At 31.9% G+C, this 20,585-nt stretch overlaps 1 protein-coding gene and 1 long non-coding RNA gene across 4 annotated transcripts; one reads left to right on the forward strand and one right to left on the reverse strand.

The window, feature by feature from the left end:
• Positions 1–705: 705 nt before the first annotated feature.
• LOC147410329 (sm-like protein LSM1B) lies at positions 706–11,535 on the reverse strand. Of its 3 annotated transcripts, none has more exons than XR_015176247.1 (6): positions 10,853–11,532; positions 3,864–3,932; positions 3,657–3,772; positions 3,507–3,569; positions 1,062–1,252; positions 706–913 (listed from the first exon to the last, which is right to left on the reverse strand). XR_015176247.1 is itself a non-coding variant. In XM_086433936.1 (6 exons), exons 1-5 carry the CDS (start codon positions 10,911–10,913, stop codon positions 1,175–1,177), a joined length of 387 nt encoding a protein of 128 aa, XP_086290062.1. In that variant the 5' UTR covers positions 10,914–11,535; the 3' UTR covers positions 706–913; positions 1,134–1,174. The 3 variants fall into 3 exon arrangements, 2 of the variants coding, with proteins under 2 accessions (XP_086290062.1, XP_086290049.1); XM_086433936.1 differs by having other exon boundaries at positions 1,134–1,252; positions 10,853–11,535; XM_086433923.1 differs by having other exon boundaries at positions 706–1,252.
• Positions 11,536–14,190: 2,655 nt separating this feature from the next.
• LOC147410330 (uncharacterized) lies at positions 14,191–18,578 on the forward strand. Its single transcript, XR_015177730.1, has 3 exons — positions 14,191–14,659; positions 17,339–17,705; positions 18,267–18,578. It is a non-coding gene; the product is annotated as an uncharacterized LOC147410330 (long non-coding RNA).
• The last annotated feature ends 2,007 nt before the right edge of the window (positions 18,579–20,585 follow it).

The following is a 20,585-nucleotide window of genomic DNA, read 5'->3' on the forward strand; positions in this document are numbered from 1 at the left end:
CTGTCTATTTTCATCCATCTTAAATTTTTAGATTTTCCAAAATGCCATAAATTTCATAACTTAGCATATATCAGTATCATAAAGACATCTCTACAGTAATTCTCATAGTAAATATTTTATTTAATTTTAAAATTATCATTAATAATAATACATACACAACTAACATAAAATGTAGACCTACCTACATATATTTTAAATAAATTAAATATTATTTTGGTGGATCCCCATGAAGAGATTGTATTATACCATAGTAGTGCATGACATAAATTTATAAATAATGTAAGATTAATCAATGAGACTAAAGAGGAGGAAACCAATAAAATTTTGGAACTATTGAGACATAGTCCAAAGGCTTTTGAAATATAACCAATACCAAGTGTGTGGGGTGCAACATTGGTGCCGCCCTAGTGTCTTATAAAAATGGTTAGCCTGAAACACTTGAAAAGTCCATTATACATGATGATAGAAAGATAAAAAAAAGATATTGACCATAGAATTAGAGCTAAATAGTTAAAATGAACATGCATTTTGAAGTACCAAGTGATCATCAACACATGCCCATCAAACAAGAAAGCGATAACCCCTTTGGGATCACAAAGGAGATTCACGTCTGCCTCTATAAGGCATATGAGGTACATGCAACATGGGTTTTGACACAGAATAGCAAAGCAAATGTCTTAAATGCTAGAGAGAACCCACTTCAAATGAAACAAGAGCAACCAATTTCTCAAAGTAATTTCCATTTTACAAGGAAACTTTGTCCAAAAAGTCATTTCAAAGCAAAAAACATATCACCAATCTCTACACCTTGCCAATAAACGAGAATCAAAGTTCAACCCTAACAGAGAGACAAAAGAGCCTTTCAAGACCTCAACCATAAATTTTGGAACCAACCATCATCCCTTTTGTCAAACTGCAAAAACACCAAAACACCATTTCGATCAACCCTGTTACATTCTCTTACAACTACTTCAGATCATTTTGAGGAGAGAGTTTATTATAGATATTGCAACTTCTGGGGAAGTTAATCAGAGGACAAAGTGATGGAAGAAGCAAAGTACCCTCCTCACTTTAGGTCTCCCCAGCACCAACCAACCGCGATAATATTTGCGGACAACATGGCATGAACTCACCAAATGAAAAAGACGGGGTCGGAAGTTGTAGAAGTAAAACATCAATCTAAATCAAGGAACTCCATTCTCTTTCTCATGGAGCCTTTCAGATCTGTAGCATCTCTTTCCGCTTTTTGTGCCTGAAAAAAAAAATTCCGCAATCAGGTATATGGTCAAAGGACACCCCCATAAATGAGTCGAACTAATTAACAGAAATACAAAAATTACAGGCTAGAACTAGATAACTAAATTAACCGCACATATTCAGGAACTTTTTGTCACGGTAGAAGGTGATGTAGGACAATGCATTTTAAGGCAATAGAGCTGCTAAAAAAATTAAAAACAAAAAAGGGAGATTTGGGCAAATTTTTTATTGCTAATCTTTCTCTTCGTGTGGGTTTAAAGTTTCCCTAAATATATCAACTGGGGATTCTGTGATTTCCATCAATGATCCATTTGTTGTGGGATAGCAGCAACAACGGAAATACAGAGCTATAGTTTTCAAAGATCTTTCAAAGGTGCAATGACCTCAATCATATCAAGGGCCTCCAATATAAAGGATTTTTTTGCTAAGATTCTAGAATCTAGCAATATTCTTCTAGTGCAGTTAACAAGTAGCTTTTCTAAGGTAGCCAGCTGATATCAGCATCTGACAAGAATTTCTAGAAATTGTCATGGGATTGAACAAACGCAGCTCCATTGGCCAATTTGGATCAGAGGCTCAAACAGAGCTTAATATATGGCACCATTGGAAATTCTAAAATTTTCTCTCTTCCTTGTTAGCAGCTATATTGGCAGAAGGTAACTCTTCCAATACTCTTGGACGACAAACAGGAAAGATGACAAAAGAAGGTCGAGGGGACCTACCTAGATACATATAATTTTATTATTAAACCACGTCTTTGACTTATGTACAAATTTTTGTTTTTTTATGGGTGAATTCTGTACAAATTGTACATGTAAATGTAAAACTATAAGACGTTTAAATGACACAGCCAACTCATTAGCTAAATGAAGTGCTAGGCAGGGCCTAAGCAGCGGACCCCCTTAGGGCCTAGGTGGGTAAAAGCTGGGCCTAGGCGGGACTTAAGTGACAAAAAAAAAATTTATTTTTTTGTACGTAGTAAAGATCATGCAAAAAATAAATAATATAAATATCTCATTACTAAGATAATACCAAGTTACAATTACTGAGTAGGCATATAAGTCAATACAACTAATGTAATAAATATGAAAACAATATAACTGCAAATATTGAAGTAATTTGATGCCCTTCTCAAATCTTTACTATATAATGAGAGAAGAATGAAACGGTGTTTGTTGATACCAAAATTTGGAAGGCCGAAACTGCACCCACATTTACATCTAACCTTTATTATTATCAAGGTCATCTTTGTCACGATAAATGAATTTACAAGCTACCTATAACCACATTAGTTGGTTTTTAGTTTTCTAAAAGTATCAAAATATCCTTTTATTATGTTATCATCTAAATAGCCTTTGTAAATATTTTGAATTTAAAAAAAAAAATTACAACATATTAAATTATAAATTTGAAAATATATGATTATCTATTAAAGACTTTAAAAATAATAATTTGTTTAAAGTAATTTTAATAGTGTTTGCAATCCATGTGTGTTTGCACATGCCACCTACTAGTTTTTTAATCTTAGACACATCTCAGAAGTTTGGCTAAAGATTTGAGACACCCTTTTATGTTCTAAATTGATTAAATATCCATTAGAACATAATTTATACAAAAATATTACATAAAAGTATCATTTTAACCCACTTTTTGAAACCCTGCTTAAAGCAGGTAAGGCCTAGGCACTTGGATGGTCTAGGCGGCCAAAGCAGGGTCTAGGCACAGCTTTTGACAACATAAATGGTTGCCATTTCCTGTATGTTGGAGATTCATTGACTTTTCATTGTAGCTGTTCTTTTGTTTTGCTCTACTAATAATAACTGCCACTAATTATAAACACATACATTAGGTTAAAAAGGTAAAACTGAAAGAAATTCCATGCAAGTATTATATAGGAAATGTATTATTGTCCTACTTTAATGGCAGCCGATCCTAAATTTTTTGGGAGCAAGGCTTTGATGATGATGATTATGTTACTTTAATGGCATAATAAGGTGTGATGCAATAGCTAAGCAAATGCATAAATGCATCCATGTATGAAGGAGTAGAATTTCTATGATAAGAAAACTTTGCATGCACCAACTTCCCAGCAGATGCATGCTATTTAAGAATTATATTTTATGCCAAAAACCATCTCCCATCTAAGAAACCATAATACGCCTTTTTTGCTTCATAGCACATGCATGGACATAAAAGTAGTAGCTTCAGAGATTCAATACACTAAAAGACCCTCCGGTAGTAGCACTTACCTTTTTTATCTCCGCAGCTGAAACACGAGTCATATGTAAGGGAAGCTCTTCTCTCTCCAGGTCCTGTTCGACCAGGAACAAATTTTTAGAAAATAACGAGTTGCAGATTCACTAACAATCAACAGAAGACTAAAGATAACAGATGAATACCAGCTCGCCAATTAAGACAACATTCTCCCCACGGATTACATATAGACCCAAGGGAATGTCACAATAAAGGTCTCCCACAATTGCTCTCTCACACGCACCTTCAAGAACAGCATTCGCTGTGCACAGAGGATAAATCCATAAGCAACTACAGCAAAAGAAAATCAAATGCACAAAACCTTACGAAGTAATGGAGGAAGAGAATCGCACCGAATTGATCGAAAGAACGAAGTATCCCCAAGAGTTTTCGACCATCTCGAAGCAAGACGAGAAGTTTCTCTGTGAAGTTAAAAATATAAAATCTGAGTAGCCAGGACATATACGTGGAAACAACTGTCATGTCTTCAAGTACTTCGAGACTAAGGCATTAAACCTAAGAGGATCTCCAATGGTAATGCTATTCCAATCTCCACCTCATTTTTTAGATAAATAAAGCGGGAAAATGCTATATTTGGCATGGGACGCTCCAATGTTCCGTGTTTCAAAAGAATGTCATCTATTCTAAAAATATGCATTGTTTTTGGGAAAAAGGAGGGAAAGGGTTAGAAATCTCAATAAAGCATTTATATCCATTGGGATATACTTTGAAGGGAAAATGGTAAAAACCCGAATAAAATTGTCTATAGATGTTGTTAGCATAGTCACCAAGTCGGAATACGAGTTTAAAACAGCAAAGGAGAACTTCGGAAAATATGGGAAAGAAATGAGAACAAAACAAGAAAAAAAAAATTGATAAATATAAAAAATATACACAAATTTTAAATAAAAAAAATGTAACATATATATGATACACTAAACATTTATTCTAAGTTTCCAATATATTTTGAACAAAAAAGATTGTGAAAATCTATGGATGATAATATGTTTTCACACATAATTATACATTTTATGATGCCAAAAAAACAGTCTAACCATCAATGTATCTTTGAGCCAAATAACACTTTGTTGGAAAAAAGTTTTAAAAAATTATAACAGCAAGACATTATCATAAAATCTCATAACGAAAAAAAATTATGAACCAAATCACAAACAACCACAAGACCATAAAAATTAATTATAGACCAACATAGAGAAAATTAATTTTTATTACTTTTAATTATTTTTTTTGAAAAAACATGTTTAAAACGTAAAATATACCTTTTTTTTTTTTTGGTCAAGTCAAGTTTTTTTTTTATTGTTTTAATCGTGAGGCACAAAATGAGTTTTAAATGAGACTTTTTCAAAAAAAAAAAAATTGGAGTTTTTTGTGACTATTGTTGGGAGATGCTTTTGGATGGGGCAAATTGATCAAAAATTCTAAAAGATGTTTTATACTATATTTTGAAGTATGCCAAGTCTGGTGCTATTTTTGTCACAAGAAAGCATACATATACTTTATTTGGCACATTGTATAGAACATACGTTGGAGCTCTTTTTGTGGTAGCAATGTTAAAATTTAGCATGTCTATCCCTTTTTAGCATGCCACTAGAGATGATCTAAGGAAAGTAATGTAGTCAGCTGCTTCCATTCTGACCACATGAATTTGCCTTTTTCATAAACACGCTAGAGATGCTCTAAGGAAAGTAATATATATTTAATTGTTTTTACTTTGGCTTAGAAGTATGCTAATATATAATAAACACCAAGCAGTTTATATGCAACCAAATACTTGTCTAGTACATGCAAAATTGTCTTCACGCTATTAAATTTGGCGAAAATGTTACACCTAGTACAACTAATAATATCCATAATGGCTTTTATTAAATTATTTTAGAATATACAATTAATACTATTTCAAACAACCATCATATTTTAAAACTTATGTCTATGTTATGTTGCAAGACATATAATATCTTAGGGTACATACATTTATTTTGGTGAAAATTGCATAAAAGGATACCTTTTGAAAGTTATTGCCACCAAGGATGGTAAGCTAAAAATATGGGAACAAGGATATTGTTACCATTTTGCCCATACTCTAAAAAAAATCTCATAATTTAACTTGTAGCTTAAAATATATATTTTCCAGTCTGGAATTTTGTGGATTCCAGAATATTCTGGGTGTAAATTTTCCAAATTGATTGGGTCTCTTCCCATGGTCTGTGGAACTCCTGTTTGTTTGGAGGAATTATAATATTTTTTCTGGCAGGAAGAGATATATGTGGGCCATCCTCCCCTTTGCCATAGGTTGGGGCATTTGGAAGGAAAGAAACAGACGGATTTTTCAGGGCAAGGAGCGATAGACTAGGGATGTGATTCTGGATATTCTGGGACTTTATTCTATTGGCGCAAGATGAACAAGGATTTTGAAGGGTTGACCTCATTCTTAGTTGGTGCCCTCTATGAGGGCTGTCATTGTTTTGCTTTGTTTTGTTTTTCCTTTTCCTTTGCATTTTTTCTTTGGTTTTGGAGTTTGTTCTTTGGAGACTCTCATCCTCCAGCTATTTAATTAATGAAATTTTATACTTAAAAAAAATGTATATTTTCCTGTCAGAAATATCCAAAGAACAAAGTAAAGTTTATGTTGGTAATACTTAATAATTGAGAAATTAAAATAGAAAAGATATCAAACCACTTGGGCAAGACAAGAAAATCTCAAGGTAGCAAACCTTAACTATAATTTCTCTTAGATTCAAATCCATTGCTAATGACGGAGCTAAAATAAATATTTTTTGTTTGCTACACACACGAGCCCATATCATCGCTTAACTTTCAATCCCTAATTCCAATCTTCTTCCCCAATCTTATATTATAGCACTGGTATAGACCAAAATTCTATTATGGTCCAATTCTAAACATCTCTTGAGATTTTGAAACTTGAAGTGTATCACCTAAAAAGGAATGTTGAAAAAGCCACTTAATTATTCGAATTTTTGTTATACATATATAAAACCAAAGGGAAAAACATTTCCCATGATTAGCAAATATTATTTAAAATATAAAACATGTTTATGTTATGTTAGTTTTTGAACAAATTGATTTGTTAACATTAAACATCTATATTATGTCAAAATAGTTAAACTATAATAAGGGAAAATGGAAACAAAGACTAAGATGTAATTATTAGTTTACAGCCAATTTGGTTGCCATATTTTCAGCCCATTATTCCTAGTTGCAATAGCTTTCACAAAGTTTTCATTCTATTTTTTGTGATCAGTAAAATGTTCTATGCAAACTACTCCATCACCTCCCCTAAAAATATACATGCACAGTAAGTAAAACTACATACCATAACAAAATTCAATTTCTATTTTACGATCCCAAAGAAATATTGTAATACCCCGAATTCTAATTAGTATCTCGAGAAAATAAAATAGTGAAATTGGGAGAAATTCTAACAAAGGGACTTAAAATAAAATACTTAAGTTTTGTTCTGTCCATTTTTAACGAAATTTAACTTTGCCATTGGATTCAAAATGATCGAAAAACATACTTTACCCTGTAAGCACGCTCAAATTCGAGTTCGGACGGAAAAGTTACAAAATCCTCAAATTTCACTTTAGATATTTACCAAATAGATAAACCACACTTTAGAGATGTAAAGTATTTTTTTTTTTATATCCAAGTGGATATATATACCTCAATGTGAAGACGATGGAAAAATCTTAATCTTGGGTCATACATATATTTTATTGTGAATTTATTGAGGAATCCGATCATACTATTAGATTCGTATCGAAAAATAACCCGAAATAGAGTTTAAGATTATCTAAATTGGCATTCGGGAAAAACAACTCCCAAAATGATGCTTACGTCCCACTTAAGTTATAAATATCTAAATTCTATAAGAAAAATCTGATTTCTCTTCTCTCCAAACAAAACTCATCCATTTTCCCTCAAAATTTACAACTCAGATCTACATCGAACTAAAACGATTCAAGCTTTGCCACAAGAAGGAAAGCCGTGCACGTCGTCAAGGACTACGCGTGGACGCAAAGAAATTCGATTTTCGTAAGAGGAAAAATTTGGAGATTGGCGAAGGCGATCTTAAACTCCGTTCAACCGTCGAATATAGCTCAATGTAGGTTGCCTTCCCTTCTACCTTTTAGTTATGTAATAATTTCTTAGAAAATCCATGTGATCTTCGATAGATCGATTATTTCATCATATTTATACATATTTGAACGTATTGGATCATGTTTGCATGATTATTTTTTATTTATTTTAGTTCATTTGATTTATTTGATGTATTTTATGCATTTTATGAATAGTATAAGATTTGTATTGATTTTTGTCAAGTTTCAACAAAAACAATCAGCAATTCGAAAAAAAATAAATAAATAAATCCAAATGTTGAGTTTAGTTCCAATTTTTTTGTGTTGCTTCTATATAGTATGTATACCCATTTCCTACTTTTATTTCATTAAAAACTTTGAAGTAATTTCCAATTACTTTAAGTTTTTTTTTTTATAAAGTTAAAGTTTTACCCTCCATTTCGAAACGTTGGGAATGGTTTTAAAATTCAAATCTCATCGTATCAAAATGTGATTTTTGATTTCAAAAACAAAACGTAAGATTCGACGTTTTTTCCTGATATTCAAAATATGATATCTTAAGCGTTCCTTTGAATTAAGTAATAAAAAATTTATAGTGTTTCTCATGTTGTCGAGGGATTTTTAATTCCGACAACTTTGAAAAATCATTTTTTTTTAACTTAGCCAAATTTTCACATATTTTTAGCTTTTATGTCTTATGGTTTCAATACGTTTTTCGAGCATTTTTACTCAACCAAAATCATAGAAAGGAATTAGTTGATGCTCTATGGATTTCAAACAACTTTAAAGGCGAAGATACTTTGATAGATATGTACGAAGTTAGACGATTGATTGATTGATAGGTAGAAAGAACATATGTTCTCAACTGATTGTTGGGACAGTGCCTCCAGTTTTACGTAGTGATCATGCCACGTAAAACGTGATAGATAGATAGATGGATGGGATGATTGATAGATGGAAATGACAGATGGTTATCACTGAAGAGCACTACCAAATCTTGTTTGTATTTTCGATACAAAGAAATTAGTATATAGTATACAAAAATAAATTATTTTGTTTATCAGAAAAGGATCGTAGAAAACCCATCAAGAGTGGCACGTTGCTGTGTATCCGGAAGCGGCGAGTCAATCTAGGATAGCGCTAGATGTCATATGCTCTTCGGTAGTATGGGATACCTTAAAGCATATTACAGCTTATGAGATCCGGGAATTTCTCCTACTTATTTCCTGGGGAACGTTACGTGTAAAGACAGTCTTTGTATAATGTAGAGGTAGGCGGGGTTCACATGCATTGCCTCTTGATAGACTTTGACGCAAGGAGTCTTCTGGGCTAGTTAGTGATCACTGTTAGTTTGTAATTGTCAAACGGTCGACCTCATTGTTAGTTGAACTCAGTATTGTGTTCTTGGTCAACGGCCAGTCTGAACCGGATAAATGGTCATCCAATTGTGGTATGCTGGACCGGCCACAAAATCAGATTATAACAATGGGATTCTACGTCGGATTAGAAGTTTGAAATAACGAATTATCATAGCCGAGACGGTTATATCGGCGTGTTCCTCTGCTCTCTTATCTACTACACCGCCGTGTTCTTATTATGTATATTTTCCTTATTTTGTGATGTTTGATAGATGTTTTTATTTAAAAGATACATAGGTTACTTTAAATGATAGAAATGATAGGTTGAAATTATTTAACTGTTTATTGAGTATGCTTAGACATTTATCGTATGTTATATTATGATAAACTTGCATTATTTAACTGTTCAAATGATTACTCGTGCATGTATGACTCGTTGTTAGAACGGCGTTCAACCTGCTGAGTAACATTCCCCCGTTACTGACCTATCCTTCCCCTTTCAGATTATTCAGCTATTGAGGAGCCGTTCTTTGAGGAGTCTTTTGAGGAAGTCCTTGAGGAGAGTCAGATTGATGTCTTGCCGCCACCGTGTCTTTGAGGATTAGTAAAGGATCCTAGCAATTTTTGCACGTAGATAAGAAACATGTTAGTTTAGACATTTTTGTAACCTAATGTAGTATGAGATTGAGGATCTTGTTTTATATCAGTGTTTGTCGATTTCTTCTGCTTACTCTAGACTCTCGTATAGATGTTAGTCAAATGTTTATTTTCACTGCGTATATTTTCTTTTCTATAAGTATTATTATTTGTAAATGTTCTATCAAGTTGTGTGATTGATTACCTCATACCTCGAGATTCTGATTGATGAATCATAGGGATTCGTGTTGGGATTTCGGGATGTGACAGATATGGGCTCAACTGTATTCACCACTAACACCTCAGACTTCTTGGTGTATTTGTTGGGTTCATATCATTTGGTACCAGAGTTAACATCACCCCGGTGTAATTATTTTTGGTGTATTGTTGTTCATATCATTTCGACCGCCCCCATTAATTAAAAAAAAAATTAATTATCAAAAATGAAAAGCTCAGGTGAGCGACTGGGGGAATGGGCTACCTGAGGCCCAAAAAGAAGGATATCAAAGTAAAAGCCTCCATAAAGTGGGCACTAAGGGCATTAGTGGAATGAAAACCCTATGGAAAGGACTACCTTAGGGGAGAAGGGTACAAGAGAAAACCGCCACAGAGTGGGCCAACATGGACATCAACAGTGGAATGTACTAGTATGTTAGGATCCCAAAGAGATATGGGCTCAAACTTTACGCACCATTAACACCTATGGTTTCAAATCTCATCCGGGCGATTCATCTCGGTATCGTACACAAACGATACAAATATTCAATGTGTATCATCTTGCACGTTGTCTCGTTTGACAACTGTACAATCGGTATATTCAATGTGTACACGAACAATACCGATATTCAATGCTAATTCATAAAATCATTTCATATAAATATATACATATGAATAAATAATTGTAAATCAAGCTAAATGATTTATTTCGTCTAAGACCAGATGACTTATCTGAGACAACTGGTGTTGTCCATATACAAGAAGAGAAATCAAACCAAGTTAACACCTAGGTATTTCTTGTGTATTGGTTGGGTTCATATCATCCTAGCAACAAATAACAAAAAACAGCATAGGATCTTCCAAGTTCTAAGAAACAACACATAAGAAAAACAAATAGAGTAGAGCACATAAACTAATATGTTACGAACTAATTAACCAAAAATTATAGCTAAAATAACTAAGTGACTGTGTGTGAGTGTGTGTATGTATGAGAGAGAGAGAGAGAGAGATTACTGTCAAGATAGCTTGCAAGAGAGGTGGAAAAAAGGATATCTTCTGGGCCTGCCCACGACATCGATTCCAATACTATGAACTACAAACCTTTTCGGTCGCTCAAAAATCACCGAAAAGTTTTCCAAAACAATAACAAATAGCATTGGCAGCTCAATTTCTCTCCTGTGCCCTCACCTTTCCCTCAAAAACAAAATAAATCCCTCAACAGACCAATAAGAAGAATTCGAACTAAACTTCTTAAAACCCTAACTTCACTTATACTCTACAAGCAGAAATAACACCAAAGTCCAAAACCCCAACTTCACCAAAGTTCTTCAGATCTAAAAACCTTAACTTTCTCAAAAAGCAAAAGAAAACCCCTAAAAGGAGAACACGAGATTTCTCTTCGGGACAGAAGGACTTCAAAGATTTAAAGCAATCAGATCCAATCCAACAAACCAGGAAGAATAATTCAAGTAAAAACAATTGAGACCAAAAAAAACAACATCAGAAAGCAGATTTGATCAAAAAGAATAGAATTATAGGATTAGGGTTAGGGCTTGGATCTTTTCGATCGGCTTCGAAGCCTGCAATTTCGTTTTCCGAAGTATTTCTCTTCCTCTCATCGACTCGGAGAGAGAGAGACAGAGAGAGAGAGAGAGACTGCTTGATTGCAGTGGGGTCCCTATTTACGTCGCAATGGAAATTTTTCTGAATTTCAGTTTCATCCCCTAAAATCGTCTATATTAGGGATACAATCATAAAATGGGGCACTCTTCTCGAAGGCATTTTTCTTTTTCAATAATATCCATGCATTTTGTCATTTTGTCTTTTAGTAAAAATGACAATGGTGTAATCTTTTTTTTTTTTTTTTTTTTTCTACCTAATAAATGCTTATTTATATATTAAATATTTGTCTTCTACATAACGAATTATAAGGGTATTTAATTTTTAAAATTAAATGTCTTATTTACAATAAATAATTTAACAATTAATGCAAATAAATATTTATTATGTAAAAAATCAACATACTCTTATTTTTCACTAAAAGATAAAAATATGAGTTCAATTTCCTTAGGACCAATGATACATGAGTAATGTTGGGGTGACACAGGCTGGACACTATGATTCTCACAGTTCTGACGTGGCTTAGTATCCACATCACCCACTTAATGAGTTAGTTGCCACATCATTAAGTGAAACCTTAAATTTAAAAAAATAATAATAATAAAACTCTCAATCTTTATGAATTGTTTCTCTCTGTTTGTTGCTCTCGACTGAACTACCTTTCTTGAACCTTTCTAGTCTCTCTCTATAGAAACTCAATATTCTTCTCAGATCTCTCTTCCGTTTGTATATATCTCTTGATTTCTCTAGATCAATCAGGGTTGAAAACAATGTTGTGAAGATGATCAAGGTTTGCGTCAATCTTCTCCTTTCGATCCCATTAAAACTAATTGAGATGATCGATCTCTTATTTCTTGTGAAAAAAGCTATGAATCTCTTTCTCTTTCTCTAAATCTAATTTCTTGTGGCGAACACCAACCTACTTCGAAGGATTATCAAGGTTTGTGTCTATTTTTTCCATTCAATCCCTATTTGAATTCCTGCGATTGCACTTCTTTCATGGACTTGTCTTGATCGTTGATGATTTTAATAGAAGTAGAAAATCTTTTTTTTTAAAAGAAGATGAGCTAGTATTTCGACAGAACTCTTTTCCCTTTTTCATTTAATCACAATCAATTTGATATTGTGCCTATAAGAAGTATTTTCTTCCAAAGCATGTCAATAATGATTTTTGAAGTTTCTGACAACTCAAATCGTAGCTTTTTGAGCTTAATTTTGTGTTTTGTTGAACGATGTATGATCCCTACTTAAACCCTAGCTATTTTATGGCTATATTCTGAATTTAACTTTATGCTTATGTTATTTGATTTTCTGTACAGGATTCGAATCTATGAGTTTGAGGATTAAATTTGGTTGAATTTGTGATCATTTATCTTATTGTTGTTGATGGTTTGTAGGGGATTCAAATGTTGATCTAGGAAGGAAGCCAAAGAACATTAGTGAACATTTTTGTGTATAAAATTTATTCCATAACATTGGGAATGGCGTTGATGAATATATAGGATCTAACTTCCTCTACCCGTACCACTAGTCAAACTGTTGAAATGCTTGGTAATACTTGTGATGTATTATAAAGATTAGCTAGCTACATAACAAGCATTGCTATAGTTTGGTAAATTTGAATTTGTTTGTTTTCATGTTATTGTAGATGACAAGTTTGGATTCTTTTGGTACAAGTCCAACCAGTAGACTAAAGCACTAAGTGTTAGTGTTGTCAGATGGGTTTTCAATTGTGGCAAGGAGTCAGCCGGGTTCTATCGTGGCCATTGAGAAGGTTATATGGGCTTCGGAACCACCCTGAGGTACTTATGTTTGATTTGTTTTTGTTTTGTTGATCTTCAATTTTTGGGATTGGTTAGTTCTTTATGAATTTTTTGGTGGATCATCTTTAGGGATTTTTATTTTTTATTTTTATGGAGTTCTTTAGTAAATGAAGTAAAATTGGAATCTTTTATATTTTCGTTTGTTTCGATCATATTTAGTTGTGGATAGGAAAAACTTGATCCCATTAAGATGGCTATGTTTAATTGGATTAGAGTTGGTGTTTATGGTTATCGAAGAATTGGGTTTAGACAATTGATTGATAATTGTATTCAAACCTCGTTGTTTTGAGTGGCAAATTATGCCTCTCTACCACCCATATCACCTTCATTATTGTTGGCAATGTGAGTGACTTGGAATCGAGCTCATTAAGAGAACTTTTGGGATAATTCAAACCTAGAAGGCTTGCCCCAAAAAGGGTTGGAAAGATTACAAAATTTTCAATTTTTAGTATATAAATTACTTTGTTTTCTTTAATAATAATTTTCAACTTTATTGTTTCTAATAAAATTGCAAACTTACCATGTATAGTAAGTTCCTATTTTACTATTTTTAGTAAATTCTAGAGTTAAGAGTCTTGTTAGCAAAGGTTTTTGTTCATTTAATTTGAGCATTAAATAAGTAATAAATTCTTACTAATCCTTTTTGATAGTTAATTGATCTATAAATTAATGGAATATTTGTTTCCTTGTGTTGGCAGTTGAGTTTTCTAAAATCTCAAAGTAAAGCAATTCCAAACCCCCATAAATATGATATAGCCCGATTGATACAGCTTCAAAACGCATATTTTACTGCGTCTACGTTGAGAAGTTGAATCAAACGTGACTTAAGAGCTTTTTGAAATTGCGTTTCGAAACGCATATATAAAAAGATGATAAAAGGTGCTTTTATCATTCGCATTTGAGGGAGAATCCACCACCGAAAAACGTTCACATCAAATGACCGATATGCCTCGATAATATCTTCTTCTCTTCTTTTCTCATTCCCTTCTATGTCGAAGAACTGCACATAGCAGAGCTTGTTTTTTTCGCACACAGTAGCTCAATTTTTTCTCAACAGATCACACATCTGCTATTCTTTTCATCTCTTCTTCTCAAAAAAATCTCGAACAACCACTGATCCTCTCTCTCTCTCTCTTCTTCTCAGCAACACGTAGTTATTCTTGTCGATATAACCTCACGTAGCTATTCTTGTCAATATAACCTCAGACATCCTTCTAGATCTTCATCTCAACTGAACCTCACACACCACATCCCTCTAGAAGAAGAATCCAATTGTCGATTCAAGATTCCAAGTCAGGAATTTTCAATTTCTCTATCAAAACGGTGATCAACCCCTCTCTCTATCAAGCTCTTTATCTATTTTTTTTTCTCTATAAAGGTAATTTTCTTCTCACCTTTATTCTTGTTCTATGTGTTACCTTTTTTTTCTTGTATTTATTTGTTGTCGGTAGAATGTTCGTTGATGATCACTAAACCTGAAAATCTCAATTGAGTATTTTTTATTTTCTGATTTAAGGGTGTTTTTAGGTAGATTTTGTTTGTTTTGATTTCAGAGATTCAGATGAAACTATTTTTGTTGAGTTTTTTCTCTGTTTCTTTGTTTCATTGTTTAGGAAAATATGTTATGATCTTCAATTGATCCTTTTCTGTTTTTAGGTATATTTTGTTTTGATTTTTTAGTGACCCCATCATAAATAAATATGGGTATTTGTGGGAACTTGCAGATTCTAAGAAATATAGGAGTTTTTATAGGTTGAAATAAGGGAGTTTGTATTTGGGTTTTTTTCTGAATTTTTTTTTTTTTTATTAGATTTTTTTTTCTTCTGCTTTTTGGAAAATTGATGTATTTGGTTATGTTCTTGGCATTGTAGAAGTTCTATTTCCTTCAAAAAGTTATAAAGTACAAATATTTCTAAAATAAATAGTAGTTATTTGTTCTCTATTTGTTTTGTAGGATTCAATAGTCTTCTAAAATTGATTCTATACTGAAATTTATTGGTCAAGCTCTATCTCATGTGAGTAGAATTCATGTTTTGTTTCTGATAATAGTCTTTTGGGATTTTCTCTTATAGCAGGTCAATGTAGTCATTGATACAGATGTCCTAATTTGGGCATCTCTGTGATTTTATTCTTAAGGCATTTCAGTAATAATTTCTAATATTATGGTTTTGGAATCATGCTTTGGCCACTGATATGTTATTAATTATAATTATCCTATATGGTTGTCTTTAGCTATAACTCAGAATGATGGGGACCCGAGCCTTTTTGCAAGAATTTATATCTATTTCTATTTAATGTTTTCATAAATGTATATGTGTGCTTTCTATTTTATTTATCAGGAAAATTTCATATGTCTATTTTAAGAGGAGATGCTGCTGAAATTTCTATAGAATTATAAATTTTTCTATAATTTTTTTTAGAATTGTAAATATTTTAAAATTAATACAATTATTTTTTTTAATGATCTTTATATAATTTTATTATATTTATTGTAATTATATATTTATAGTGGTATTCTGATAATTTTTTATGCATTTTGAGTGTACTATCAACCTTAAGGATATTTTGATCATTTTACCCTAATACAACAGATTCTAGAAACTGTATCAAACAATAATTATCAGATTCTGGTCAATAGCACAACACTTTTACAAAATTCTATCAAACAAGTTTTTTAGTGTTTCAACTTCTAACAGCAAATTCTAACAGTAGATTCTGACAGTAAAAGCTGACAGCAAATTCAGGCAACTGAATCAAACGGGGCCGTAGTTACTTTAATTCCAATGAAATGATAGAAAGGAGAATGAAGGTTAATTGTTTTGGATGCATGTTATCATCTTTAAGAGTGAAACTCATATTTTATCAGGGTTATGGGGTACTATAAAAAAAAAATCCTAAACTCAAAATTCATGTTATCCTTACACCCACCCTTTAACTTCAATTCTATAATACGTGGTTAAAAATCACCTATAAAAAAAAATAATAAATAAATAAATAAATAAATAAACCTAACTCTATTTTCCAAGCCCATTAAATCATAAATTCAAGCATATTTTCACCCTTGTTTGAACCTAATAGAAGCCTATCCTACCATGTTGTCTTACATCAAGGAGCGACAATTTTCTTTTTCCAATATAAATAAGAGTTGAAAAAAAAAAAACAGGTGGAATAGAGGAGCAACCTGAGGAGCAACAATTGATAACAATGCATTTGTCATTAACTGATGTTGCTCCATGCCTCAGTTTCTATGTAATTAGTTGTTTTGTAATCTGTTTGTGATTTTTATGAACCCCATTGGAGTATGTTATTTCCGTTTAACAAACTTGATTTTACATCGTGTGCTTTTATGAATCAAGAGTTAAATCTACTTAAAACATTAATGATTGGAAGGCTGGTGCTTATGCAATTAGATTTCCTACCAATATACTTTTTTAAATATATAATTTTTCCCATAATTATCTCAACTTCAATGATTTCATGCTTGATTTTTATAAAGCCCATTGGAGCATGTTATTTCCGTTTAACAAACTTGATTTAACATCGTGTGCTTTTATGAATCAAGTGTTAAATCTACTTAAAGCATTAATGATGGAAGGCTGGTGCTTATTCGATTAGATTTTCTGCCAATATACTTTTTTAAATATATATTTTTTCTCCTAATTATCTCAACTTCAATGATTTCGTGCTTGGTATTTCAGCAACATGTTTGATTATAAAATTGTAAGTAATAAATACTAATTAAAAAATAGAAACACCACACAACTGCAAAAGTGACGAAGCTTTTAGTTTATTTCACCCATAAGTTTTTTTTATTAGTATCGATGTGTGATATGTATTACCAAGGTTTCAAATATTGTCTTGAGGCAATGTTTCAGTCGAGAGAAAAATTGAGATGCACTCGATTGAAACATTCAATTTTTTGTTTTTGTTTTGGTTTTAGCCGAAACTGAAATGTTCCGCCGAAAAATTCAAAAACAGACCAGAAAAAAACTTTGAACCATGTATATTACTACTTTCTTATCCTCTTCTTTTTCTTTTGAAAAATGAAACTTTTCAGGTTCTATTTTAAGCACAAGTTTCTTGATGATGTGGCCTGGAGAATTTGGAATAGTTTTAGAGGTGTGGACCAATTCGTTCAAGACAGTACATCAAAGCCACCATCAAGAATTGAGTGGGAATGATGTTGTTCATTTTGGGTCTCTTTTTTTATATAGTAAATTGTTAAGAGCTACATGGGGGCCTAGACAATTGGAATTTACACCATCATTTATTCATACATCCATTAGTCGCTTTCTCAGCATTTTCGAAGGGTCTATTCTCGCTGTTATCGCAAGATGAGAAATGGCTACCATGGACGCTGACAGTGTGACCAATTTGATGAATGTTCAGATTGGATTTCTGACCTTATAGGTAGCTCTAATCAGGTATGATTCTTTATACAACAATATTGATAACTTTTTATGAATAATTGATATTTATAAAGTTTCTACAATTATGTCTTGATGGTCCATGAACCTTTGACAATAAAAAATGGTTTATTCTATAGTTCTCCGTTTCCTTCTGAAAGTATATATACTCAGTTTCTAATGCAAGTGTTTATATGGAAAGATTATTATATGAATTATATTTGGAACTTAACAGTGGCTAAATGCTCAATGCCTAACGAATTTCTCATAGTTGTTTCTGTCCCATATTATAATTTACACCTAATTTCAAGAAGTGGTTTAGGCCCAAATATGATATCTACTACTATATATGAAATTATGTTAACATTAAAAAAATATGGTAGAATAAGATCCATAATCCTAGTTTATTGAATAATTATGATTTGGGGATTAGATAATTTAATTCCTTAGATTCTTTTATTTCTCTATTTGGATAATTCTATCTTGTTTTTATTGTTGTTATCTGTAAAGACCATGAATTATCTTATTTTAGCCAAAAGAAGTTTCAAAACTAATGAATTTGTTAATTAATTGTTGTAGATGATGATCCAAGAGATGTGAAAGCTCGACTGAAGGTGTGGGCACAAGCAGTAGCTCTAGTTTATGCCTCTCATCTTGTCAGCTAACCCATCTTCACAAGTAATGACATTTTTTTAATGTTAATTAACTAATTCTCCTTTGTAAATATATCACTAACATTACCCTAGTTGTCGATTCTCTATATGATCTAAATAGAGATGGGTTACCTCCCATATCTTCACCTCTTTCGTCTTCTTGTAGATTTTGTAGTTTCAAGTGGGTTGGTTTTATTCTTGTAAAAGAGTATTTGATTTTATTATATTCATATGGATTAGTCTTCAATTTATACTTGGAAAGTGGACTCAGTTTTCTTTCAATTTCTTTGATTTCAAGTCTATTTTTTTGTGTCCAATTGTTGAATTTATAGTTTGAGTATTTGGTACAAAAGTCAATGTGTATCTCCCATTACAATGTCTTTATTCGCAGTTGTATATTTAAGCATCCATGATGTATAAGGATGGTACTTGTTGTATGTAACCTTGTCCAACTTGTATATGTGTTCGACCCACAGATATCCTACCTAATTTTTTTTTTTTTAAATGTGTGCATCAGACAAAAATTTAGAAGGGAAAATTCTAGACAGAAATTAAAGGATTCTGTAAGTTACCACTAAGGACACCAAAATGAAAGTTGTTTTGATTGATAATCTACGTTTAATTTCTGTTTCCTCCAATTTCTTGATCCACCTCTCAACCTATATTAATAGATATTCCATAAATTCAACGATGGATAATACACACACACAAGAAAGAACCTGTAAGTAAGACAAACTAGATTATATTTACAATTCGATGTTATATGCACAATTGAGGCAATAAAACCTATAACTAGAAATTCAAAAAACAAATTATGATTGCGTCATCTCACTATTGGGTGATAATAGACATATATCATTTCAATGATTCATAAATAACGATCAAGCCCTAATCGAAAATGCCACTCATGCAAGAGAGGAAACTTCGATTTTGAAAGATCAGGGTCATTGTAACCCTGATCCAAAGGAATGCATGAATAAAGAGCAATAGATATTTTTTGTCAAAAAATACAATTGAGAGAAGAAAAAAACATAATCTTAAGAAACATAAATTTCGCATTATAATGTCAATCTTCTATAGTAAAAATCATGTCTTAATCATAAAAATTACATTTTAACTAGTTTAGAGAGAAATTAAGATAACTTTTTAATTAAGTTTTCTCTAATACAAATGAAAAGTAACTATTTTTCTAGACATCAAGACCATTACATAATCACTCCAAAACATACAAAAAAGATATCTATTATATCAAACCCAATATCCACAAAGAATCCAAATTTCTATAACCGGATATTCCAATTGAAAACACGTTCATTTTCTCTAATCCCATAACACAATGCTCTCAAGGCTTCCAATAACCACATGTCATTAGAAGCCTAAGGAATATATTCCCATCTTGGGTCGGTACTTTGACATCGTGTAGCCCTCGCCCTGCACAAATATAAGGTATATAATTAACTTTCCATATAAAGTTAACATTTAAAAGAACATATCCAAGTGAATTAATTTACTCAAAATAATTAAAAACAACACAAAAGTTTTGGAACAAATGTTATATACTGTCTACTTATGAGAAAATCACCTGTAATACAAAAAATAGATCCAAACTTCAACACAAATTGTGACTTGCTAACTAGAAGTCTCCAAAATTTTGTAAATTAACAAAATGTGCAACTTCCCCGATAATTTGTTCGTTTCATAACTAGTAATTCCCTGAATTAAAATAACTTTGTTAGCCAAAAGATACTAACAGAATTCAATTAAATTTTTGCTTAAAATGCTCAACACTAATAGATATTACCAAATTTTCATGACAAATCTTGGAACATGAATTGGTGGTCCATTGGTACAAAAGAAGGTGAATGATTACTAATAGATGATTGCACCCCAACTTTGCTACCAATCGACTCGAATTGTTCCTACAAATTTTTAAACATTAACATAAATTAGACTCAACAATAAATATTCAATACATATACGTACTTATTATCATTTAACTTACTGTTATATTTACATTTTCTTGTATTTTAATGAATGGGTTAACTTGATGCTCAATCTTGGATGCTTGGTTGCGTAAAAGATATAGAATGTTGGTTGATATAATTCACTTCTTCCACGGATAGCTATCTAGACAATATTTATATAAAATCATTGTTAGTAAATAATTTATATTAAAATAAAACCCACATCTAGGAAAAACAACAAATACTAACCTGTTGGTTGTTGTTAGTCTCATGGACAGAAT

This window comes from Akebia trifoliata, chromosome 1 (genome assembly GCF_017979445.1).
Source record: "Akebia trifoliata isolate Shusen 1 chromosome 1, ASM1797944v1, whole genome shotgun sequence".
NCBI lineage: Eukaryota > Viridiplantae > Streptophyta > Magnoliopsida > Ranunculales > Lardizabalaceae > Akebia > Akebia trifoliata.